Source organism: Epinephelus moara, chromosome 8 (genome assembly GCF_006386435.1).
Source record: "Epinephelus moara isolate mb chromosome 8, YSFRI_EMoa_1.0, whole genome shotgun sequence".
NCBI classification, from domain to species: domain Eukaryota; kingdom Metazoa; phylum Chordata; class Actinopteri; order Perciformes; family Serranidae; genus Epinephelus; species Epinephelus moara.
In genome coordinates, this window is record NC_065513.1 from 10,197,987 (window position 1) to 10,224,683 (window position 26,697).

The 26,697-nt window shown below is 43.5% G+C and overlaps 1 protein-coding gene across 11 annotated transcripts in view; it reads left to right on the forward strand.

The window, feature by feature from the left end:
- The window catches only part of fbrsl1 (fibrosin-like 1), a 326,568-nt gene that overhangs the window by 197,995 nt on the left and 101,876 nt on the right, over positions 1 to 26,697 (forward strand). For 8 of the 11 annotated variants that reach the window (XM_050050408.1, XM_050050409.1, XM_050050415.1 and 5 more), the window contains one exon: positions 19,011 to 19,040. The exons of the other annotated variants lie outside the window; for them this stretch is intronic. In XM_050050408.1, coding sequence (XP_049906365.1) covers positions 19,011 to 19,040 — 30 coding nt within the window. The remainder of the gene's footprint in view (positions 1 to 19,010; positions 19,041 to 26,697) is intronic. 11 annotated transcript variants of the gene reach the window in all.

The following is a 26,697-nucleotide window of genomic DNA, read 5'->3' on the forward strand; positions in this document are numbered from 1 at the left end:
AGTGGTCAGGAGCAGGAGTAGATTTTGTTAGTAGCTACAAAAAGATCAGAGCTACTAAAATATTGATGAATGCGGACATGCGCGTAAATTTCCGTCTGCGAACAGTTTACACACAAATTCCTTCTGCTCACGTTTCATGAATGAGACCCCATGTGTGGGGCTTAATGGAGGGGAGGGCATCAGCGCAGTAACCTATGTCACCACTTTTTGCCAACAGCTGTGAGTTTCCATTTGAAAAACAGAAGGGGATGCAGATAGACCAGCCTTTTAAGCTAATGTAAAACATGCCAAATCAGCAATGACACAGGATTGCTTCTTGGCCCCTCAACCAAAGTGCTGCTCAACAGATGAGTTTAGTGCTGCCACTGGTGGACAAGAGCTATATTCTGTAGACGAGACTGCCATGATTGTGATAACATTGCTGCACTGTAGAATCTCTCTAGACACACTGGTTCTTATTAGTTGAAACAACCTGTTACAATGTTACAAGTGTGCGTTGGGGGGGGGGCGTCGCTGGCTTCGTGGTAGAGCTGGCGCCCCATATACAAGGCTGTTGCCACAGCGGCCCGGGTTCGAATCCAGCCTGTGGCCCTTTGCTGCATGTCATCCCCTCTCTCTCTCCCCCTCTTCACGCTTACCTGTCCTGTCCATTAAAAATGCCCCAAAAAATATCTTTAAAAAAAAAAAAAAAAGTGTACGATGGAACATGTTTGTCATACTGCAACACCCAGGCCACACTGCCTGCATGAGCGGTGCGTGACGGCTACTTCACTGCGGGTAGCATGCTTGTGGTGTTCACACAGAGAGCGCTGCTGCAGAGCTGTCAGCTGCTAAAGCTACTGTATTTCCAGAATTAAAAGTTGATGATCTACTCATTTATGTAGCCGGGCAAGCAACTTCATTGTCAACAACACGGTCATGCAAATATATCACATTAAAAAGCCTTGTGTTAATAACTGAAGAGATTCTGTCAACAGAAGCATTGTTAGTGGGCTTTAATTTTGAAACTGAAACATGAAGTGTTGAGTAAAACAGAAGTATTTATATTGCTTTATATCTCTGTTGACATTGAAACTGTAGTGAAAGCTGGTGTAATGTCAATATGATTATTTAAAGACTATTTTCACAGTCTGTTTTTGCTGAAAACTGCACACATCACGCGAGCAAAAGTGAGGCGAGACTCCTTCTCTTTATATGATGTGGTGCAGCTTGGCAGCAGCTGAGCAGCGCTGCTCATGCAGGCAGTGTGGCTGCTCTAGCCTTTTAAAATGGGTGCCGAAAAAATACACTGCTCACACAGGCAGTGTGGTCCGGGCTTAATCATGACAGCACAAAACATAGAAGAGCAAACTGGTAAACTGGATTCAGAATTTGCTTCAATTTGTGATTTTCCGGTTATAAGATCATTACTAGTTAAAACATACAGTACATTTAGTTGTAAGAGACTATCAAAAAAACCCTTATGTAAATCCAAATATTTACCTGATTTTGTTATAATGCATCTATTACAGTATAATGATAGCAAACAAACAGTCTAGTGCTTCTACACTGCACAGTCAATAGGTTTGTCTATACTCACCACATCCTATACTAGACAGAAACACAACATGATAAATATTTATGCTTCTAATTATTCTATGTGCATTATTAATTGCACCAAAATATCCCTCCAAGAGGATCTCATTAGGGTAGGAAATTAGTCAAAGCTAATAACGCTCATAGTTGAAAAAGCATTTTTAAACATCATCCACGTTTCCTCTCTCATTTTGCCGGTGCTGAAGTTCATAAACTGCGCTGTGCATGCGTTCATTAGAATTAGTATTTCCTCAAACTGAGTTGACTGGAGAAATTGTGTGTGATTAAATATTAGCTTGAATATAATTAGCATTTATTAGCAAACTCTGCTATGGCAGATAATGAAAGTCTTAATGAAATGCTTTGTTGAATTTCTTTCAGGGGGGTTTGATTTTTTTTTTGTTTTACACCAGATTTGCAGTCAGCATGCCTGAGCCCAAAATATATATACATTTTTTTTATTGACTTATAATTTAGACAGCTGCTGTCATTGTAACATCCAACTATCGAGCCCATTCAGTGAGACAGTGTTTGAGTCTGCTCCACAGCCTACAGTGAGTTTAATAGGCTCCTCAGTCTGGTAGAGCTATTACCAAATCCAACACAGACCATTAGGCCGCATGGGCTTAATTGCACATTAATTGGATAATTAGTCCTGCACTTTGTTTTTCTCCCATTTTGTCAAATCTTCTTCCTCATTTTGGCAAGTGCTCGGTCATTCGCTAGATTTCCCTTTTGTCATTATGTTTTCAGCACAGCGAGAAAATACAGTAGGTGGTGCAGTCATCCTGTGGCAGGAGATTTGCGGTGAGGAGGGGTTGCTCCACGTGGGTGGGAGGCCAAGGCTGAGAGGATTGATGGAGCCCTAGGTTGTCCTCCTCCTGTGCTGTCATGTTGACCCACAATACATGCTGTGTTTGTGTCTCCGCCAGCACAGAAACCAGGAAGAGGCATGCATAGTTAAATAGGCAACAACTCTCTAGTGCGCAAGGTGCATTATTTATGAACTTTTTAAAGAGATTTTATTCATCCCTTCCTCGTATTTCTCCCCGCCATTATTGTCTGTGCTTTAGGCGTGTGCCTCAGCACTCTCAGATTGCTACCATTAAACCCGGGGAGCCATCTGATGGAGTTATCAAAGTAAATGTTTGGCACATTTGATAGCGTTTGAAATATCCTCCTGTAATAAAGCTCTCCGGGGAGAAAGAGGGACAGGTTTTTCATGCAAATAGCCGGTTTTCTGATATCACACAGTGTCGAAATATCCACATTTATCTCAGTGCTGTCAACAAACACACGGAGCACCTACTGATATGGAGGTTGATGTTTGGCTAGGTGGGAGACGGAGGAAAAGTGTTCGCCATATGACATCAGGCCAGGCAGCACTTAATGAAATCATTATCTTAAATTTACAAGCAATGAATCTATCAAGCTGCGGTTCCAGTTTAGTGTGGTTTTATTGTTGCATATGGTTTACATATGGGAGCCAGACAATTAGAAAAAGGAGATGCGGGTGAAGAAACATAGCATCACGTGAATACTATAGTGTATTTGCGGATGGCAGTGCAAGGAATCAGTGCAAAGGGAAATTAAGTGATAGACTGTGAACTGCTCTGCCTTAATGAGCAAAGCGTTGTCGTCCTCGAGCAGACCCTGATAGGTCTCCTACTGATTAGACAAGTTAAAGCTCAGACCTTTATTATTCCCAGAGGAGGCAGCGCTTGCTTTTGTCTCTGTGCTAATAATAGCCATAAAGTATGATCATTCCAAAGTGTTAAAGCGCTCCTTATAAACATCGGTCTGTTTTCGTTTTGTTTATTATTCATCTCGTCCAATTACCATTCTAAAGGGGGAGTGTTTCTCGCCAGGCGCTGAGGGAATAGGAGATTAAAAGGCAATGAGGAAACATCTGTGTCTCTGCTTTGCCACAAATCTGCATCTCATTCCTACCACTGGCATCCAAATAGACAGCGCCTACAATGCAGGGAGAAAAGTAAAACACCAAGGCGCATAGGGCTTGCGAATAGAGGGAAGGGTTACCATAGAAACACATACCTCACATGGGTTTATGGGCTGCATCCTATCACATGCTATCAATTACCATAAATCTTCTGGCAGGGAGGGCGGTGGTTAAGGTGCGCCTCAGCAGTGAATGACAATGTGTTGATCTCCACATATCTGCAGAGATGCATCCCGGCTCTTTAAATCAAGAGGAAAATGGCATCAGATTTAGCTTGTGACAATAGAAAGACGGAGAGTGCCTCTAATGCGTTTCCTTTCATGAGCCTGTGTGCAAACAGATATTGAAAATCCGAAAGATGATGCTGGCTGCCTTTCCTGTATATTTGTGTCATTGTGGAGATGAACGATTTCAAAATCAAAACTTAGTGGAAAGCATAATGCGCCACAGAGCTATACATTTATGCCAGATAATCTTTGACTGGGTGTCATCATGCTTATTCCATTCACTCGTCCTACAGCTGTCTGCACACAGAAAGCCAGCAGTGAGAATTGTGTCAGAGCACAGCGGTACATCAGTGCAATTTCCACAAATGGCATCTTTTCCCAAGCTCCCATCCTCTCGACCTCTGGCGCACAGCGACGACGCCGAGAGCATTATCAGATGTGTTTGAGCAGCTCCCATCAGCACGACCCCGGTGGGCGGTACAGATATCGAGTGACCTTTTCTGCATGGCTCCCTGATATTAACGCAATCTCCCCGCCTTATTACCATGGGAACATTTCACAGAGTATTAGACTTAATAAATGACTTTTTCCTTGGCTTCCATCTCTCTTCTCCCTTCGCCATCTTTCTCCCCCATTCTCCCCTGCCCTGCTCTCGCCGTCTTCCCTGCTCCTGAGCCGATAACCCGACCTCCCCAGGGGCCCGGCCTCCATAATCGCGTCAGTTCACGGCCCTCTTATTCCAGCAGAATTGCTTAATTGGTATGTGTTCTACATAACTGTTGGAGTATTAGACTCACAAATGAAGGTTAGAACCTCAGTGCTTGTAATCGACTGAAAGAAATTGATTTGTGCTCAGCTGCCCTTCTGGGACGAGACTTTATGGTTCTCTGAAGAAATGAAGCTTTTATAATTGTGTGTTCTCCACTCCCCCCACCCTCCTCTCCCCTCTCCTGTCCTCTCTCTCTTTTTCTCATTTCCTCCCTGCTAACTGCTTTGTTGACATTCATCAAAAGGCAAGACGCTGGCAATTTAAAGGTGATGTGTCTGGTCTTCCATGTTACAGTGCAATTGGCAAACGCGACATAAGTTTCCCGGCTGTAAAGCAGATGTGGAGTGCTGAGCAGTGAATATCTATGTGTCTTTTTTGCCCCCATAGGGAAATCTAATCATGGCTTAGGTACTCTGTCAATGGAAATCTGATTGCATTATGTGTGATCATGTAGAAGGCGTGAAGCAGCGTTGTATTAACCAAGCTGGACCAACGAGCATAAATTGGCTTATGATTGATCTTCTTGGATTGTGTGGCGCTTTAAGGCTTCGCATCAATAGCTGAATGTGTGTGATTAACAGGGGCCTTGTCACAGCTTTGTGACAGAGGGATAAAGTGGACAGCAGGGGGAAATGCAAGAATGTAGATCTATCCTAATTTTAAGGGGGACAGCAGGACACATGCAGCCACAGTGTCAATAATAAATTTGTGTCATTAAGCATAGTACTCCTTTCCTTTATTCAAGGGACAATATGCTTATCGCCTGACTTGGGTGTCATTTTGATATGTACTGCAATTTTTAAATATTGCGATTCTACAAGTTTTGTGAATCACTATTGCCATTTATTGATAGTTTTCTTTATTTTTTTAACATAAGACCATGGGAAAAAGTTAAATCATACACTTTAAGAGGGTCAGAGATCATTATCATTTTAACAACTTCATTCCAGTTAAATACTTTGTGACCTTGCTTTGTGAAAGGGACATACTAAGTAAGTAAGCAGACGTTCTGGAGATGGACTCAGTAGTGACCATAGCATCTCAAATTCAGCTGTCATGTAATCCAGCACCTACTGTAGGTTCACAGCGGGCTGGTTCTAATCTGTGTAACAGCAGCAACAGAAAGTTTGCTGATCAGGCAGAGATTCTGCACTGGGCTGGCTGAATTGGAGTGCTATTCAAGCAGGTCTGTGTCCTCGGGCTGTCCACCATTGTCTGTTTTTTCACATCAGCTTTGTTTTTCTTGAAACATATATGATGTTATGTTACTTGTAGGTTACCATGATAAAAGCGGCAACTTCTTTCCAAGTCCACATTTGAATTTTGTTGATTCATACATTAAAAAATCCTTTTAAAAAATAGAAATGGAGATACTTAATACTTTTACAGGTATCATGCATTTATCTGAAAAGAAAAAGAAAACTCTTTATTTTTTCCTTGATTCTCAAACATTTAATGACTTGTGTTTACATTACATTTGATAATCTTTTGTTCCTGCTCTGTAACAGTATATAATATGTTACCAGTGTAATAGTTCCCTTGGATGCTTGAGAATGACAGGAAGTACACTGAATTAAAGGGTTATAAAATAAAATAACAAAACAATTCTATCATCCAGGCTGAAATCAGCTGGACTTAACGCAGTTTATCCTGCAGGTCTGTGTTGCCGCCGCTGTCTGGCTAGTGTCTTATGCATGACAACTCGCTCTGACTTAGGTGACCGTAGATTATTCATGCCTGCTTTCCAGGTGGGCAGACTCAGATGTGTTCAGTGCAGAGGTTTGCTCAACGCAAAATCACATTTCACGCTCGTGCTAATGTCACCCAGTGAGTGAAGTGGAGTGAGAACTGGCAGGTGGTGTTTACAAATGAGAACAGCCCGAACCGCGAGCCACCCTGACACCAGATGCTGATTTGATTATGGGGTGGCATGTAAGAGAGTCTATGAATGTATGGAGCAGGTGAGGTGGTACGTTCAAAGTCGATTAAGTGAAACAGCGATGAACGTTGCATTTATTTATTTAAATTATGTGGAAACGGAGGTGTCAGCTTTGAGACGGGGCTTTTCACAGTATGGGAGTGGTTTCAGGGAGCAGTGGGGTGTGTTTGCTCACTGTGGAGTTATATTTACAAGGTGAGACCATGTTTGTTGCTAATACTTCTTGGGGCACATTCTTCCATATGTAGATGCTCTTTGTATTTTTAAGGTGTGATTGCACATTGGCTTTCGGTGCTATCTGCTTGTGTTGAGATAAGTTCAGCAGAAAATTAGCACATTCACTAGTTCACTACTTTGATGTATCTTTCTACCCCTCAGTGTCTGAAATTATAACAAAGAAACATTCTTCAGTGCTGACAGCATAGTTTATAGAGCTGCGGCTCTTTGAAATTATTTAGCATTTTAGGAGAACTTTTCAACAAAGTCCTGATAGTGTCAAAAACAGATTGATTATAAGTGAAGCACATCAAAGAACTAACTTGTAATTTAACCTTTTACAAAGTGGCGTTTATTCTCCACCAGCTGGAGTTGTTCAGTCATTGTCATACCTTTTCTATACCCACTAACCTGTGCGTGTGTGTAGGCACATTTTTTATCAAATAAAATCTGACCAGGAGCCCCTCCTTAGCAAACTGGAGGACTGACTGGAGAACACATATTGACAGTTCGCAGTATACACTCTGTACTCATGTGGTACAGGTGTTGCAGATAGCAAGATAGCTCCCCCAAAGTGAAACCAAAACATCTTGATGGCCCCCCTGGTGGCTGGCCACAGTATAGGTCATAACCTCCCTACCATTGTTAAACTTTCCGATCTCTATTGCACAGACTCTGGCTCCAAATGACATCAGTAGTGCAAGATGGCAGCACCCATGAGATATCTTGGCTTTGTTTTTGTACAGTGGGAGGAAGTGGAAATGCATCATCCATCTTCTTATCTGGACTCAAGCTGCAAGTGTGAAACTGCTGGCACCACTGCTCTGCCGTTGGAAGATGTTGGCTGGTTTCAGATGCTTTAGACACATTGAGATAAAGTGATAAACCTGAAGGAGCAAGGCCATGTAATGTACAATTTTCATGGTAGGCTCAAATTAAAGACAGATGACTGCGAGTTGAGACAGAATCGAATTTAGTAGTTGATGGTCATGATTGATAAGAGGTTGCGTGATAAATGCATTTCGAATGCATCATAAATGAAATGTCACTTACATTATGAGTCATTTCTTAGCATGGTAATCACATGCATCTGATAATACTCCAGGAAACTACTCAGAGTAAAATGTTCTTTGCAGGTGAATTTCTTCATCAGTCTATAATGTTTAATGTGAGATGTGATATATCTTTGCACTTAGAGTAAAATATGTAATTCATTTGTAAAGAGAGGAAGGTTGTAGACTTGGATGACTCCTCTCACCACCAAGTATTCTCTATACATGAACATCCCTTTTTCCTCAATCCTTAGTAATTGCCAGCAGATGCAAATTGGGCTTTGACAGCCTGTAGCAGCAGTAGCACTCATTCCCAACCTCCTAATCAACTCAGTGAGATTTAACGGTGCATCCTAAGCATTAGTATTCCAGAGCCGGATCCCTCTTGGATCCAGGCTAGGATTATCCAAGCTCTTAACATCTTAGCTAAGCTGGTTAACACCTGTTTTTATTGACATCTGAACACCATCCTAGGCGTCTCGTCTTCTGTGGTTTTAAAAGATCTTCTCTCGCTCTCTCCAGTAGGCCAGTCCCTCCTCTTCATGGAGGCTGCAGCCCACATAAATGACTGTTTTTCCCACCACAAGTATTGGTAGCAGGTCAGCAGCTTTACTGTGGAGATTAGGAGTAAATTTACATTCTCACAAACATTCTTTTTGCAGCTCTATTTGTAATATAGTGAGACACGGTGCTTTGATGCCGATATAAATCATTTGTTTAAAATAGGCCGAGTGAACTCAGAGTTTTCCTGCCAGGTCCAAGTCTAGACATGAGCTACAATCTCAAGAATCCCTTACTTTACCATACATTCTTGTTCACATGTTTCAGAGTAATTTGCCAGGGAAAAAAGAAAACAGGCTCTCTCTATGTGTTTATTAGGCCTAATATTTCCACTGGGGCCCACGTTTGCCCCAGTGTAACTGATGTAATATTCTATAAAAACCATTTAGGCTGTTGATACAGCCTGGGGGATTCTGGTTAGCAGAGGCTGTGGAGACTCAGAGAGAGATCCTCAGACTTCTGTGTATGTCTGTTTCAAAAAGTCTTGCCAGGGTCAGTGGGGGAAACTTTGAAGAATGTCCCTGGATTTGTCTAAATCATGCGGTATGGATCCTCTTAAGCGTTGCTGGCATTAGAGCTGAGCCCTATCAATGATTCCATTAACCTAAATTCCAAACCAGGCTTCACAACATGACCATATTAACCCCTCGGATTTTACCAAGCTCTTGATCCCTCGCTATTTAGATAGATGGGAACGAATGGTCACTCACATTTGTCTGGCTACCGGCTGCATTCCCTGCCCCAGACGAGGGAATTATCTGTAATATGACCCCATGTTTATCTTTGGCCTTTATGTGTCCACATGTTTTCTGCAGATTTTTTCTACCCTATGACAGTTACCAAAGCTGATTAGGCAGTAGCAGCACTGATGTGAGATGATAAGGTGGACGAGGACAGAATCCCAATCTGCTGATTTTTACCTTTCCTCCACGAACAATAATCACTCCAGCCTAACAGCGCTGGAACGAGCACAGAAGAGATAGAAACGAGTGTCTGCCTTCATTAGGACAAAGGGAGGGTGAGCAGGAGAGCGTCTGACAAGCCAGTAACGCCTCATTGTCCCTGATCTCAAGTTTCATAAATTTCCACGGCTCTCGTTAAAGGACGTGTCGCTGCTGTCACCAGGCGCTAACTCGTTATCTCCTCAACGCCGTAAAACGCTGTAATTAACATTCAACAACTGTAACCGATCCAGCATTCTTCCTCTCTAGCCACTAATTGCCTCACCATTGTGCTTGCTCATAAGTGGGCCTTGTGTGTGTGTACTTGTACTTGTACTTGTGTGTACACAAGTCTGTGGTTCATTTTGATTGTAAGTAGAGGTGAGAAAGCGTTTTGTTTTTTGTTTTTTGTTTTTTCTGAGTTTGTAGGTTAAGCGTGTTCTCTCAATTTTCCTTGCAGGAGTCACTGAGTTTATGCCTCAGTCAAAGATTCATCTAAATAGAATTTTTCAGAATATTTTTGTGCATTTTACATGCCCTCAATCCAAGAGCTGGTAAATTAAAGCTTTGTCGACAGATGCTTTTAGTAGACTCCTCATGGGTAACGCAACCTGTATTTTTACCGTTGAAGAGCATATTGGAGGCCCATTTGTCGGAATCACAATTACTGTAATTACAAATTTCAAGGCAATGCCTGCCTGTTGTTGTGAGGACACAGAGTGTGCTATTATTTAAGGAGCTGCGCCATTCTCCTTTCAGCCATGCTTGAGCGCCCCTCTCATATCATATCCTCCGTTGCATCAAACACAACCTCCAGTTGGGAATGTATAGCTGTCACGCTGCTATCCACTTACAATGGCACACTGAGAGCTCACTACTCTTAGTTTTTCTCCTTTTGAGGCATCAGATTTTCTTTCATAGTTTCCTGTAGATACCCAGCGGTGTCAACTCCGTTTTAGTAGGAAATGTTTTTGTTTTCCCTTAGCTGCTCCTGCCTGACCTTACCAGAGCAGCAGCCATCACAACAAGGCCTTATGAATAATTAGTCTGGGTCAACTGATACTCTCCGGCTCCACACACCGCTGTCATCTACTCCGCCAGCGCCAGCCAAAAGCCAATGAACTGTGTGCAATTCTGCTCAATTGAATCACTTGAAGTTGATGCAGCTCTTGTTATTCGGAGGTAAACGGCTAGATGTAAGCTGATACGGGGGCTGCCCTCGAGGCCAAGTGCAGAACAGGAGAAGGGCCGTCAAATTAGCAGTGTCACAGGGACCACGTTCAGAGGCTTCTATGGTGGTCTGTCACAGATATGCAATCACCTGGTGCTTTATCTGTATGCTGCTGGCCTGGCATTTCATTCTCCAGGGATTAGAGCGAACGCCAGGGTAGGGTTTCCAAGAGCCAAGACGGCCCCAGGTGGACAAACAAAACCAAATGGTTGCATACTGTTTCTTGTCCTGGTTTCATGTTCGGGTCAGAGGAGATGTGATGCAGGTGTCTTGGGATTCAAGTGTGTATCTACATGTAAGAGCTTTACTGTCAGAAACATGATGTACATGTCTGTTTTCTCTCAGGTTCTTCCTTTTTTCAACTTTTTTTGGCTAGAGGAGTCAAGCCCCTGTCAGTCCTTGACAAAGTGTTCAGTTAAGTTGAGGTCTGGTGACTACATATATATTTGTTTATTGTTTTTTAATTAGATTAGAGAATGAAGTCTCAGTAAACATCAACCTAAGTACATTAAAAACATGGTATGTAAGGAATAATGCACAGCAAGCAGGTGTTCAGCAAAGCCATGTAATAAAATATTATAAAGCATGACGTGAAAAACGAGTACAGATTGCAAATTGAGCAAATTAAAAAGACGATAACATAAAATAAATATATATATATATATATATATAATATATATAATATATAATACTAGATGTAAAGAAAAGAAAGAAACTATAATAGGCGATGCAAGAAGACATTTCTTTTAATTGCTGCACGCTTCAGTGAAAAGCCCAGGTTTATATGTGTTGGCTTTTTTTTCTCTAGCTTAAGGTCAGTTTAAACATCCCACACCCACTGGCGGTGAGATGGCAAACTACCAAATAAAGCTGTCAAGGGAGGGCTATAGGGCAATAAGCCTATATGAAAAATATTTAAAGGTTCTGTATGTGACATTCAGAGCATTGATCTAGCAATAAACCACTATTTGCTATGTAAAGATATGGTTGAGTAATGGCATCCTAAGCAGAAAATAAAGTCACGCTACCTGTGTTTGTGTGTTGTATTCCGTTGGCAAGACGGTCGGACCATGTATGCCTGTTTGTACATGAGTGTATTCCACTTGCTACCTCTTCGCCACCACTTTGCACCACACTCATACGGCAGTTATCCCTGATATAGTGCCCACTCTTCAGTTCCACCAGGTTAACACTCTTGGTTCTGTCAGCACCATTTATAGAGTTAGCACCATTACCTGCTAGCCGCTGGCTCAGCCACTTCCATGTTGAGATCTGTTTCTTCAAAGATATCCTCATAAAACTGAACCAGTCCCGAGCAGGACCAGAAAGAATAAAAAAAGTAAGGCTGGTTCTGTTGCACAGTGAGGACAAATTAGATCAGTTGACGAGGATTTAGCTCAGTTTATTTGCATATTTTTTACTCTCATCAAACCATGTAGGGACCTCTCTTGCCTTCTATAGATGCAACTGCATTCAATATGTTTCTCCAATCATTTATCAAGTCGTGTGTGCCACTGTCGGAAGCTAGAGAAGTAAACTTGTGTTTGATTCTCAGGACTAAGTTTCAGTTTGTGTTGGGTTGTGGCTTAACCCCATATATAGATAACCTGCTCTTTTAGCAACTCACACCTCCCCTTGTGGTTTTACGTGTTTGCACAATAGGCTCATAGGTTGTGGTTTTTCTCACATTTTCACAACGACTCACCACCAACGAAACTGCTGTAGCTGCAGAGTTTGAATTCTCACTGCCTCTCCTCCTTCCTGTTCCTGTTCTATGAAAATTGACACTGTCTCAAAAAAATATCAATTATTCACCGGAGAGCTGACATCAAGATAGTGAGACAACTCTTTAAATATATTTTACATGCATGTTGTTGTTGTTTGCACTCTGCTGTCAGGTCTCTGGAAAATATATTTTTGACCAGAAAACAAACACGATTAGCAACAAAAAGCTCCATGCCTCTTTTCATTAGTACCTCAATCTCAGGTCACGGAAGATCCTGGCCTTCCTTTTGGGTTGTTGTCAGTGTAATATCCTTTGGCTCAAAAAAGCATCAAGGTCAGCTGATGTGTGGTGAGGACACAAATACATGACTTCAACTAAAGTGCTAAATTGTGTGCTTAATTCATTTTAACGCTCATATCGGCTCTAATTGGACCTGTTACATCAACAAGAGTATGCAGTCTCCACACTTTCTTGATTGGACATAGATCTGGAAAAAAAAAAAAGATTTCTGACCGTGATGAATTTTATAGATGGGAACGATGCTCCCCGCTAGCATAAAGGTCCTTTTACAAGCACCATGAACAAAGGAGAATTTATTCTCCTCGGGGGTTTGCAGAGGAGAAAATGGAAAGCATAAATGAGGGAAAGTGTCATCATATGGCTTTTTTTAATGAGATTGTTAAAGATAGATCTCATTTTAATTTGGGCTAATGCAAGGAACACTATCAGCCATTGACCATGGGTGTCTTATGACTGACTTGACGTACTTCACTCAGCAGTCTTGTGCTTTTACTCTGCAGTTTCAGTTCACAGACCAGGCCAAGTGCAGTGACAGGGTAATTTTAAAAGCTCCTGCTCTCACTGTTTAGTTCATGAACTTCGGTGCCCCACCTCCTTCCTTCCCTTCAGCTCCTGGAAGCACAACTATATTAGTGTCTCCCAGAGAGCGTCAAGCAAGTCTGCTGCTTCTGTTTACAGGCTATTCAATCACTCTAACTACTAGTGGCAGACTGATTTTCTTGGAAACATATTTGCCACAATCCCCCCTGGCTCCTTACATGCAAGGTATTTATCATATGAAAATTTGGAACTATCTGACTCGCCTGTTTTACTAGCCTTGTCGTAGAGCTGGGACTGGTAAAACATTGTAATATATGCACTGCAGTCAACACTGAACATAAAAATATCCCAGAATGCTGTGAGAATTACGCTCTGTCATAGGGAAGTGGTTACTTTTATAACACCATTGAACTGCAGATAACATCTCACAGCTTACAAGTTGTCTTCCGATAAAAATGGCTCATTTGTTCTTATTTGTTTTATTTAGCTCTCAGTGACTCACACAGAAAACAGTTGTGTACTTGTAAGTAACAATCCAGATGAAAAAAACAGTGTCTGCACAGTCAATTTGTTTTTAGCCTATTTAGCATATATGCCACCTCATATCACATACTGTGTGTGTGTGTGTGTGTGTGTGTGTGTGTGTGTGTGTTTGCCTGTATGTGTGCACTAGTGACCTCAAACCTGGCTACAGCCCCTGCTAACAGCTGGTTTTCTGCCAGTTTTTCTGCAAGGCCATGAGAAAATTAGCTGAGCTGTGTGGTGGCTTGTAGTTCCCTAATATAGCATTAGGCAGGGTGACCGGACTCACTCAAGATTGATGACTGTTGTTTAGCATGAGGTCCTTGTTCTCAAGGTCATAGGTCATAGGTCACATTCATGAACTGACATACATGGAGCATTTTTTTTACACTACATTTTGTTGATTCCCTGTGCTGTGTAGTAGGGAGGTAAGGTAACTTCAGCTAGAGTCAAAACACATTTGTCACACTAAATGCAAGACGGAGAAATTATTAATTAATTACTGTAATGAGTCGCCCCACGACCTGCATGACCCGGGTCAAGTGGGTTCGGCTAAGCTTACTAGGAAATATCATGGGTTCAGTTAATATTGCATTAACTGATGAAGCAGGTTTACGAGTAAGTTATTAATAATTTACAGAAACATTGCATGTAATAGTCCACCTTCCAACTTCTCTTAACCACTCTCTATGTCTCAAACACACACACACACACACACACACACACACACCTTAGAGAGCACAGTGGCACTCAGTCCTTGGCTCTGTCCTTGTTTTTGGGGGGCCAGAAGTGACCACATTTGGACAAGAGGGTAGAGCTATGGAAGAGCTAGCGGTGACTGACTCATAGACTGTAGCAACAACTGTACCGGCCTGTCACCCAAGCGGTCCTGCTCTTAAATATTCATAACATTGGGCATTAATGAAATCTAAACAGTGAGTTATATACAGTTGAAATTAGCTGTAGAGACTAAATCCATTTTTACATACCAGGCTATAAACTGTTTACTTCTGCTGTTAAGTTGGGCATTTTCACATGGGCATCTACAGGGATTTACTCTGATTTGGAGCCAGCCTCAAGTGGCCATTTGATGAAGTGCAGTTTTTGGCACTTCCGCATTGGCTTCTTTTTTCAGCCTCAGAGGTTGCCACTTGGTCTTTCACCGTTGTTTTATAATAGCAAGCATGTCAGTCACTGAACTCTAACAAAAGGTCAGCCTGTGAGACCTTCCCAGCATGCCTCTAATAAACAACATGCAGGGGGATTGAGTGTCAATATGTCTTTAATCATGTCTGCTCTGTCTTCATCTCTTTCAGGCTTTGCTCTTTTCTCTTTGTCTACCTCCCTCAGACCCATCTATTTACCCAGCATCCCCCTCTGTAATGAGAAGCGTTCGTTCATCAGCCATGTTTAAACTGCAGACAGGATTAACTTGGCTAAAGACTTTGGTGCAAATGCACAGTCACCCTGTGCTCTGTTTGCTGTTTCTAGGCCGCAGATCGACAAGCAGCTCTGTTAGGCTTCCCCTCTCTTGCTTGTTCTCTGTCCCTCCAGGCTCCCTCGGCCTCCTCCTCCTTCTCCTCCTCCTCCTCCCCCGTCCTCATTTCGCCTGAATTAATTGAGTTCTCATTTTTGTGAGAAAGCTCACAGGAGGGCCGTGTGAGGAGAGAGAGAGGAGTGATAGAAAGAATGAGAGAGACAGAGTGAGATCAGTGGCAGAAGCCTAGGGGGCATAGCTCTCCCAGAGGTAGGCAGTCACCAGTTTCCTGGGGGACAGTGGGGCCCCGCTGCAGTGACTTATATCTTTATCCTCTCAACAGTCACCCCTCAGCACTTCAGGGAGGACCCATAGGGTGGTGGTCAGGGTCAGGCAGATGTGCTTCTTCACCCCCCATCCCAAGGGAGGCTGGCACCTAATTTCAGCTCTTTGTGTCTGTAAAGCTAAGAAGTGGAAATACTGAAAATGTGTATGATAACATAATATAAGTACTGGTGCTTTACTTCAAAAAAGACAAGACAGACAAATTAACATATGGCGCTATGTTTCTTCTAGTTTCTATCAGACAAGCCTGCAAGCTCAGCAGCAACTAAGAAAGACAACACATAACCCAACCAAGCAGATTTTACGTAAGTGAAAGTAAAGTTTGGAAAGCACCGTGCTTGGCTAACACAGCTCTCATTGTGCAGGGTTGGGTGTCACATGTGACACATCCACAAAAAAGTGCTAACCAAAGCGCTTAATACGTGACACGAGGACAAGGTGGTGTTATTGCTATGGAAACAAACGACCCACGGGCAGAGCATGATATTGTATTTTGCCTTAGCTGAACTCATCACAAGTACTAGATATGGAAATGGCAGACATGGTGTGCACCCACAGACGCTCCCTTGGCCTGAACCCTTTCAATTATGAACCATTACAACTTCTCCCCTTGCAATATTCATGCACGGGCAGATCACTCCTTCAGATGTCTTAGGTTGCTGTAAGTTGAGATAAACACTTGCGGAGTTGTAACAGCCAATCACCCGCCTCTATTCCTCAATGTCACTGCCTTAGCACTCAATAATTCAAAGCTTGGCGGTAATGAGCTCCCCGTAGGCCCTGTCCCCAAGGAGCCTCCCCACTGTGCCTCCACTGTAATGTAGTTATATCTCATGTCAGCTTTCAAATCAATTACATTTCTATCTGATGGCTATGTAATTGTGCCTGATTGAGTTTTTGGCACGCCAGCCAAGTGTGTGGTTCCCAAACTCAAGCCAGTCAAAACAGGAAGCTTCATCAAATGAAACTGTATTTCATCCTGATTGAGGCCGCTTGCATGATAAGCACAACTGTAATTATGATAATAATAACAATAGCAATCTGTGTTTTCTCAGCTTTGTTGTTTTTTCCCCCCCTCGCTTTCCAGATGAAATTTCGCCCCAAGGACTACAAACAGCATTTGCTTTATTCAAGATGCAAAGGCTGATTTGATTGTTTGTAGCATGTGCAATTTAGTAGATTGAATGTAAACCATAATGTTTTTTTTTTATATAAATTGAAGTGTCTGGAATTTCAGTTAGTTTTAATGCAGCAGGCTTTTTTTTCTGCAGGACTACACTTTGTGACTAGTGATCTTTATGTGTTGTGCTTAGATTTTGATGCTCGACATATAATGTGCCGCTGTTGACAGAAGTCATACTGTCTTTTGGCATGGTGCCTAGAAGTTACAAGCTAACGTCTTACCTGCTGCAGCTAGCTGACAGCTGAGGTCAGAGCAATATTGTTGTATGTGTCAGATCTTTCAGAGCAGAATTTTATCCACACAAGATTGGATGGATTGGTATATGGTTAGATAGGTGGACAGCACATGGATGGATAGATGAATGGATGGACATATGGATGGATGAATGGCCATATGGACCGATGTATGGATGAAAGGATGGATGGACGATCGCACAAGTGGCTGGACGGACAAATGGAAATACGGATGGATAGATGGATCAACAGAATGCATGCCTGGATGGACAGAGGGAATACTCTAATGGAGTGCTATTGAGATAGATGAGGGGGAGGATGCTGTGGTTAGGTGCATCAGCAACTAAATAGTGATGAATTGTGGCTGCTGTCAGCAGCACTAAGTATAACAGACATAGTAAAGCAGCCTGGCTCATCCATAATCAGCAGACACAGATTGTCTTCATGCCAGAAGAGAACTTCTTTGGAAATAAAGCACTGAGAGCATCTACCAATCTGTCTTTCTATCCTCACTTCATCATCCCTTTTCTTTTTATATCCCCCTACTCTTGGTGTTCTTGCCCTTTAAATCTCTTCACTTGTACTATTCTCTCCTCATTTCTCTTCTTAAGGTCTTGCGTCATTCTGTCTGTCTGTCTGTCCCCCTCTTCCTTTCTCTCCGACACTGTCTTTTGTGTTAACAGCCTTCTTTTTTTTTGCAGTGGGAGAGCCACTGGGTGCACATCTACAATCTTGCCTTTCATTTCATGGCTTCTGGAAATGGATGTTTTACTGCCTTCATTAAGGCATGCAGCAGTCAGCACCGTGTTTTCCCTCTGAAGTTTAGCTCCATGAACCTCGCCATTAGAGGACATTATGGCCCCAGATTTCAGGGCACAGTGGAACACTGTATAATTTGATTAGTGTTATTAATCAAGTGGAATACCGCTCCTTTCAACCCCATCTCCCTCCCCTCCTCCTCCTTTTTGCCATTTCAATCCTGCTTTCAAACCCTTCAGACGTTTCCTCTTCCTCCTCCCCTCATCCATGCACCTCTCCATCACATGCACCGCAACACACATGCAGTGAAAGTGACAAAAGGCCTTACGCCTTCCCTTTTAAAAACAATGATTTACCACTTGTTTTTTTCTCCCCCCCACCCCTCTCCAACCCATGCCCCCCTTCTCTTAGCCCAGGACATAAATCAATTGAGATGAAAGTTCCATAATTGTGCTTGCTGGGAGGGATTTGAGCAAAATTGCGCTATGAATTTTTTAAAGGGAATTTTTACTAGCTGTTCAGCGAGACTTGGGAGGCGAAGGAAGGTGAGGCCACGAGGATTTATGGGCCTGGATTCTTCATTACTGAAGTAATTTTCCTGCAAATGATAGTGCAGCACCCTGGAGGGGGGAGCACTGCCCGCCTGGGAGAGTACAAACCTGCTTAATCTCTCGTGGAGAGAGAGCAGCTCAGTGCACTAATATCATCTGTAAGGGACTGAGGCTCCATTTGTTCACATCTAAACTGCAGCTAGTGTATTTGTGATTCATAGTAATTGATTGCTCAGATTCGTTCCAGGAGTGGCTATACAAGTTGATTTCATTACGAGGGATAGTTTTGTTAGAACCGCTAGGAAACATGCTCCGGGGTCGTTTTATACACTGTTTTTATAAAATATGTACATTTTGTCAGACATTGTATGTGTTCAGTATGACTTGTTTAATTGCAAAGCTTAATAGTACACTATGGTCTCAGTATTGTGCGATATCAGTCAGCTATGTGGAAACACTGGTATGACTGTCTCTTTTTTAAATTATATGTGTGTTTGTGTGTCTTTTTAAATGGACCTTGAGTCTATCAATAAAGCTATCTATGTATCTACTATAGTAGCTGTACTGTGCACTGCAGTAGCTGACAGATTTACTAGGGTAAGACTTTACATTATAAAGTAAAGATGGAGGTGAGGAAGATCAAGGAATGTAAGAGGAGACCAGGTCAGTTTAAATGATACCTAATGCTTTTTCCTTTCTCTTTCTCTCTGTGGTTGACGCCCTGTCATCTCTTTGTAGTGTGTATGTCCATCCTCATGCTGATTTAGATCAGCTTTACCAAGCTGTCATACTGTTTCTTCAGCAAGGGTCTTCACCTTTCTCTCCACCTTTGGTCTTTCCTCCCTCCTCATTTTTAACCTTCCTCAGTCCAATATGGCTGACGTTCTGTCTCCATCTCTTTAGGTGCAGCCAGCAGCAGTGGCCCTCCTCAAGGTTAGTGCGTCCACGATGCCAGGTCTCATTCTTTATCCTGCCTGCCGTCCACTCAATTTTACAGCTCAGTAGCTTGAGAAGCAGAAGGGGTAAATCTGCTCCAAGAAGGAGACGGAGAGAGAGAGGGGAGGAGGAAGGGGGAAACAAAATTATTGTGCACCCTGTCGCAGATTGAAGTGGATCTCATTCCAGGCACACTAACAACTCAAGACAATTAGTCACTTCTCACTAGGCCAGACCTGAGACTCACTTGAGGGCCAAAAAGAGGCAAGGAGTAGAGGAGCCACTAGCATGGCTAAGCACTGCAGTTACAGGAGCGACTCAGTGAAGGGAGAGGCAACTTAGGGATGAAATGGCTCTGAATTCTGCTGGAATGGCTCCTTGGGGTTTTTCGTGCAACACTGAGATAGAAATAGGAGTATGGGACAGGGCATTAAAGCTCTGATAAGTCATAAAGAACTGCACAAAATATTTAAAAATATTTCTGAATATGAATGATCATTCTTTTTATGGGTATGCGTTAGATAAATGTCGCTAGATTCCAATAATGTGTCATATAATGTTTGTTTTATTTTACATTCTTCAAGATAAACGAAGACAGCAATGTCAGTTTGGTTCCAGTTCAGTCTAGGGTAGTTTGCAGACAAAGATGAGGCCTGGAGCTTCAGCCACCACATGCTTCCGAACAAAAGTGAAGCATGACTAAGGTGGGTGGTGCGTGGAAGATCAGGGAGTGGAAAGAGAGAAAAGTTTGTCCTGGGCCCTCTGCGGAGACGCAGTGTGACCAATTGAGGTGAAGGGGATGAATGAGGCCATTCACTGGGTCTAATGAAAGAGTTCCTGCTGGGCTCTGAATGAGGGTGGGCCCATCTGCACCACATAGGCGTGCACAAACCAGTGACCTCGAAAATTACCCAGGAAGCACTTTGGGACAGTCACCCCAGCAACAGGCTGGGGTTCGCATAGTAACCAGGCGCTTCAATCAGTGCCTGGCAGCTTCTTAAACAGAGCAAAGTTTTTCTCCGTATTGAAAGAACTCCGTGTGAAATCAACTTCGAGGGACAACCCCCCTAGTTTTTTTTTTGTTTTTTTAAGGGGGGAGCTGCCAATGATTGTCCCATGTGAAAACGTCCAGAAGCTCTCACCATCTTTGAGAGGTGTGGGATGCTGCCCTCAGGACTTTTCCTCTCAAGACACAAAGACCTGTTTGTTTTAGCTACATATGTACATGCACTGCCTGCAGTATATGCCGCGCTGTATGTAGGTTAATTAGGTTCAGGGCATGTTTAGTGACAGGTTTAGGAGGCTGTGAAATAGATCCAATTACAAAGATTCCAGATAAGAAGTGAGATCCCTTCAACAACCCTGGGGACTGGACATTAAGTTTACAAGCATCTTCAAGGATCTGGTTCATTGGATTTTATCTGTGTTATTTGGTTTAATATATTCAGTCTTGATGAGCCAGAGGCATGCAGGTCATTGAAGTTCCATTCCCGTCTCCGTTTCCCTCACGGAACTTTTGACAGCGTGAAATGACAATCCGCCCCTGCACGCATCCCCCACGTCAAAAAGTAATGAGATTGTGCTGCTGGAAATATCACTACAAAGCATCAGGCCTGCACTCGGGTCTGACTGCACCTTCAAACAGCGCTGCCTGCCAGCTCGCCTGCCTCGCCTGCCTGCTGAAAAAGAAACGAACAAAAACAATCAGAATCAGAGACAGAGAAACGGCAAGGGAAGCTCCCCACGCTGAGACAAACGAACACGCCAGGGCCTTTCATCCTGAGAGTGATTAGCCATCCGAAACGTTTTAAAACCCAGCTTTGAGTGTGTTCCTCAAACGAAAGAGTTCCATTGAGGAGTGGTGGTGAGATGTTTCTCGCTGGGAAGCGCCAGTGATCTAGTCTCTAATTGTGGCGTCGCTGACAAGGCTGGTGTGGCTGGGAGCTTTTTAAGCGGGGCTTTTTGCTACGCTCTTGTTCCCTTCCTGTCAGATCCACCACCAAAGGCACCAGGGAACAAAAAGGCCCCTCAGATTCTGTTCTTACATCCATCTGTCTATTGCTTTGTGCATAAATACAGGCCTAATTTAACACACTAATAGGCCCTGATGCTAGCCTAATGTGACCACAACTACAATAGGTGCTGTAGACGCAGTGTTTGGTTGCAGATATGTGATATTACCCAGCGTAGTTTTCAGTCTGTATAATTGCTGTTTTTATCTTTCACGTGTTTTTTCATATTTCATTGATCGAAGTCTCTTAGCTTCAGAGAAGATGCAAAGATTCTGACACATTGGCAATTGCGTTACCCTTCTTCTGCAGTATAGCAGGAACAAAGTCATGTTCAAGGTCTTTGAACGGCGTTCAGTAGAGCTGGTAGGAGCTTTCAGAATTTGGCTCAGAAAACCTCTCGGATCCTCTACTGTTCAGAAGCCAGGTTTGTCGAAGGTTTGAGGAATTCGAAGAGAGGAAGTTTGAAGAATCAAAATAATCAGCGACAGTGGGTGTGAAAAAAAGGGAGGAGGGGGTGGAGGGGTAGAGAAGAGAGGAAAGGAGTGAAACCCTAGCTCATAAAAATCAGTATTATAACAACATTAATTGATGCTGCTGAGTGCCATATGTGACGGCATATGGAAAAGCTGCCCCAGAGGCCTGCTATAATAGACAGCCCACAGCGGTGCACACAACTTGGCACATTTACAAACAAGGGACGTCCCATTAATATCAGCCACGCAGACCGAGCAGGAGACAGTGGGAGAGGGAGTGAGAGGGTGTTGGAGGGAGGGGCCGAGAAAATAAAGAGAGGCAAGTGAGTTTTGTTTGCCATCTTTTGTCCTCATGTTTTTACTCCTCATCCACTTGCCTCATGCTATCATTCCTCCCAAATTAAGAGATTTCCTCTATGTGCATATCAGTGTGCATAAGAAATCTCTCCTCCTCTGCTCCCACGGTTCCTTAATTACAGTAATAAATGGCCCCTCCCTTCTGGTGTGATCAGACCGCCCTCTGTCCGCCCAACTGTCACTCCCACCACAGATGCCCAGTGGTCCTTTCATCACACACACACAGACACACACTTCAGCAGGTGAGGTGATTCATGGCACCTTGACAAAGGCGGCGTGAACGAGCTCTGTTTAACCTCTTCTGTGCCTAATCACAGGGCAGCTGTTATTTACTGCTGCTGTCCACAGTTTCCACCGCTCGGTTGCTCACAGTGCTGTCTCTCTCTCATACTGCATCATGTCTTCTGACACAGGCTGTGCTGATGTGGACATTCTGCTAGAAATGAGTCAATGAAATGTCAGTTTATCGTGTTAGATATTACACTAGTTATATATTAATTTAGAATTGAATTAACAAAGTAAATACTTTTTATCTTGTAATTAGTTTTGAGATCACGGCTCTTAAAATGCAATGGGCACAATGTTTGGGAGACAATTCTTCAAATGTATTAATTGTCAAGTACCTGCAACTAGTGATTATTTTCATCACTGAGTAAACTGTTGATTATTGTTGCTACAAATCATTTAATCATTTAGGCTGTAGATTGTCAGAATAATGTCCATAACAATTTCTTAAACCCCTGAAACATCAAATTGCATTTTTTGGACAACCATCAGTCTAAAACCAAAAGATATTCGATTGACAAAGATATATAAGAGAAAGAAAAGCTATGTGACATTTATGCATTCAAATGTCTAAAAATGACCGAATCTTTATAGATATTTTTTTTGTTGAGTTGTGTACTTATATTCTCCCAAATGTTTCCAACAATGTTCAAACTCAGAGAAATCTATAACTTTATTTTATAAACTGGAAAAAACATGGGATGATACAGTATCACAGATTTTACTCAAAAACAGTAATATTGCAGTTTATCTGCTACAACGTGTTTCTATATGGTTGTTAAACAACACAGACAACAACTCCCATGATCCCATGCAACTTCACAATGTCATCAACATCTTTTGTTATTGTTTTGATTGAGAGACCCCCTAGCAACAGAAAGTACATACTGTGCAGATGTTTAGTTTTTGTTTCTCACTTGATGTAATGGTATCATTAACCCTGTGTACGTCTGATGTCACAGACCTGTGTCGGCCCTTATAGCCCCACATAGACTGGCTATACACACATCCGTTTCGTGTGCGGCTCTTCCGACTCTTCTGACGTGCCCAGAGCAGGGAGGGAGAAAGAGAGATCCTTATGAAACAAAGTTGTCAGCCATTCTGTTGAGTTTCATAGAATGTGAGCCGAAACAAGAATAGCGTACAGCTGTTTCCTCCCTGACACAGAGGGAGGCAGATGAAGAGCAAAAGAGAGAAAAGAGAGAAAGAGGGAGGGAGAGCGAGAGAGAGGGAGCTCTCTTCGCTCTGTGATGTGCACTGATGTAGCTGCAGCTCTAGGTCAAACGCTGCCAGTGTTTTGTGTTCATCTTCGTCTCGTCTCCCCAGTGCTCCTCTAAATTATTCACAGCCTGAAGATGTGCAATGTGGCTGCCTCCCCCTTCCTCTCTCCTCCTTCCCTCTACATTGCTCTCTGTCTCTCTTTCTCTGTTTCCCATCCCTTCCTCTGTCTCTCATGTGACGGCTTGTGTCAGAGGCAATGAACAGAAGTTTCTCCTTGCAAGCTGGTTAATCCCCCCCACCCCACCCCATCCCACATCCACTCATCTACCATCAACCACCCACCTTTCATCACTGACTCCATCTCTCACACTCCTCCTTTCATCCCTGCTTGTCCCTCGCTCGCCTCTCCTGGCTGCCAGACTAGAGCCAGCCGCTTCTTTTTTAAGGGGGAGGCTGCCAGCTGTTAGCATCGACTCCTCAGTAGCTCCCACTCTCCTCTTGCATCGCTCTACCTCCCTCACTCTGTCTCTCACTTCACAGGATCTGCGATGTAGGGGTCGGGCTGACAGGGTGTTTTTACCCTCTGTTTCTGTTTTTTCTCTCGTCTCAGCTCTTTAATGACTTTGTGCTCATTTTATCTAGCCGAGTTGAGAGATAAACCCCAAGTGCACACAAATCCTCAGGCCAGTCGATGGCACTGATTAAAGACGTGCCAGTCAGACATCTCACCTTTAACAGACTGCCAGTCCTGTAGAGATGGAGGGAGCTGCTAGAAACCAAGGACATGGCGGGGATAGGGATAGTCAATATGGTGATGTATACCATAAGGCATACAGTGTTTGTCAGCCATCAGAGATTTTGTCATTCTTTATATACTGAGGGATCTATCCTTTGTTTCTTGATGTATCAGACTATTGCAGGCAATGTTGCAAATCAGCGAGTAGGCAGAAGTGCCTTGATTTGTCAGGCATTTCATTTGCTGGATTTTCCTTCCTGGTTGTGTTATCCGTAAGTTGTTTCACATCTAAGTTTCCAAGATATTTTCAATATTACACTATAGGGATTGGCAGTATGACAGTATTTACCATGAAAACGTAGAAATGTGTCCACTGGTAGAGATTTGGCAACACTGTTTCTACCATGGGAGCTATGTGGACAGACAGTGGAAGCAAATCAGGGCTGGACTCTCGTGTGATCTTGTGATTCTTGTATGATATTGTGATTCTCACTCAAATCCAACTGCCTCTCAAGTTAACACGATGTAGGCAGACATGGAGGAGGATACTAAAGTTGTAAATACAGAAATCTGTAACCCTTGAACTCATCATTCTTTGTTTTAATTCAAGTCTTGTCTCATGGTCTGATTATTTTAAACAATTTCTGAATTGAATTTTGTCCACCCCTATCAAATTATGTATTGATACTGTGACAAAAAAACCCCTAAATTTACAGTTGTGGAAAGAGATTAAGGTTTTATCCATATCTCCCAGTACCTCTGTGTGTGAACACGTGGGCTTACAAACCGCCTGCTTTTGTAACAGATTATTATTGTCATGTTAACTAGGAAGATGCAAGTATTAAATCCTGTTTGGACAGCAGGGGTTGCAGGATGAGGTGTGCCCCTCGTGGCCACCTGAGGAGTGAGCAGAGCGGAAAGAGCAGTTGAATCCAGTTCCAGCCGTTGCCACAGGACACTCATTTGTAATTCTGTACCCTGCCTACAATAACGTTTGATCATTGCAGAGGGGGGACAGGAGGTACAAGGCGGGGGAAGGGGGCTGAAGCCTTCTCCCTCTCTCTTCTCTCCCCCCTTCCCAAACCCCCTGCCCGCCCTCTCGCAATTGCTGTCACCCAGTATGAATGCCCCCTCTGGCCTGATGACAAGTCTAGCGTGAAACGCTTGGCTGCCCCCTGAAATTAGCAGTAGAGCCCCCCGGCGGCACATGCTTCTCATGACCAGCACACAGTGGGCCGCCGCCAGATTCTTTTCATTATGGTGGCCTGCCAGCCCCCTGACTCTACCTCCTTCTGCCTCTTCCTCCATCCCTCCCTCCCTCTCCTCCTCCTTCCCCCTGTGCGTCGGCCAGAGCTCAGTAAACAGCATCTGTAGTGCTCATCACATTACTGTCGTAGGGAAGAGAAGGAAGGAGGGAGCCAAGCTCTCTGTGGGTGTTGCTGTTATTTCTGTGTATCTAAGTGTCTTAAAGTGTGCATACAGTATGTGATTTCGTGTGATAGTATGTATATGCGTGCATATGTGTGTGTACATGTTTCTGTGTGTTGGCTTGACAGGATTAGTGAGAGAGAGAGCTAGTAGTAGCAGTACAGAGAGTGAGAAGGAGCAAGAGAGGAGGGGAGTAGCAGTACAGAGCGATGCCTGGAGGCTCAATCTGTTCCTCACTGAGCTACATCAGTGTTAGAGACGGCGGCTCGGGCCGCGGGGAAGCCTCCACTCGCTCCATCAAACTGTCAGGCAGCCAGCGGAGCTGCACAGGGAGACTCTCAGCTGCCCCCGGGGCCAGTTCAAGTCAACATCCCATTTCCTTGCCTCCTCGCCTAATTTCTCCTACGCCCCGACTTAAATTTCCAATGCCCAGTGTCTGCCGCTGCAGCTCAGCAGCACCGGGCCCGGGGCCATGTCAAAACACTGGGAGGTGCTGAGGGTTGTACATGCGTGTATGTGTGTGTGGGTTCGACTCTGAAGGCAAGATAGCGAGCTAGTTAGAGTCACACGGTCAGCAGAGACAAGAAGAAGCCGAAGGGAGCCTTATGAAAGACGAGGTGTGAAAAAAAAACATAAATCAGTCGGTTTTTTTCTCATTCTCTCTTACCTATGTCCCCATTTTTCTTCTGCGACTATATTCATAACACAGTTGTGTATTCCCTGTCCCTTCAGGTTTCTGGCAGTTTTCTTCTTTTTCTCTGAGCTGAATAAATGCTCCCTGTTCCCTCGTACATCTGCCATTACTGTCTGTTTTTCCCTCGCCAAACTACTCCAAGGATCACACCAGCAGCCCAGTCGGCTCTGTCACTCCCCCGGAGAGTGCTGAAAGCAAAGGTTGAGGGATTTCTTGTTGGAAAGGACAAGGCGGTCCTTTAATTTAGTGAAGAAGGGGGACAGCTCTTCAAGTATACCCCCACCGCCATCACCATCAATCTGTCCGTGCACTCCCTCCCCCTCCTTCCCCCTCGACCTCACCACATACTTTGCATGGAAGTGAAACAGAGAGCTGCCAGGTCTCAGTGCTGTTTACATGGACTCTGGGTAATGTTAAAGTCTGCTTAGTTTGGCCCCAGGTCAGGACT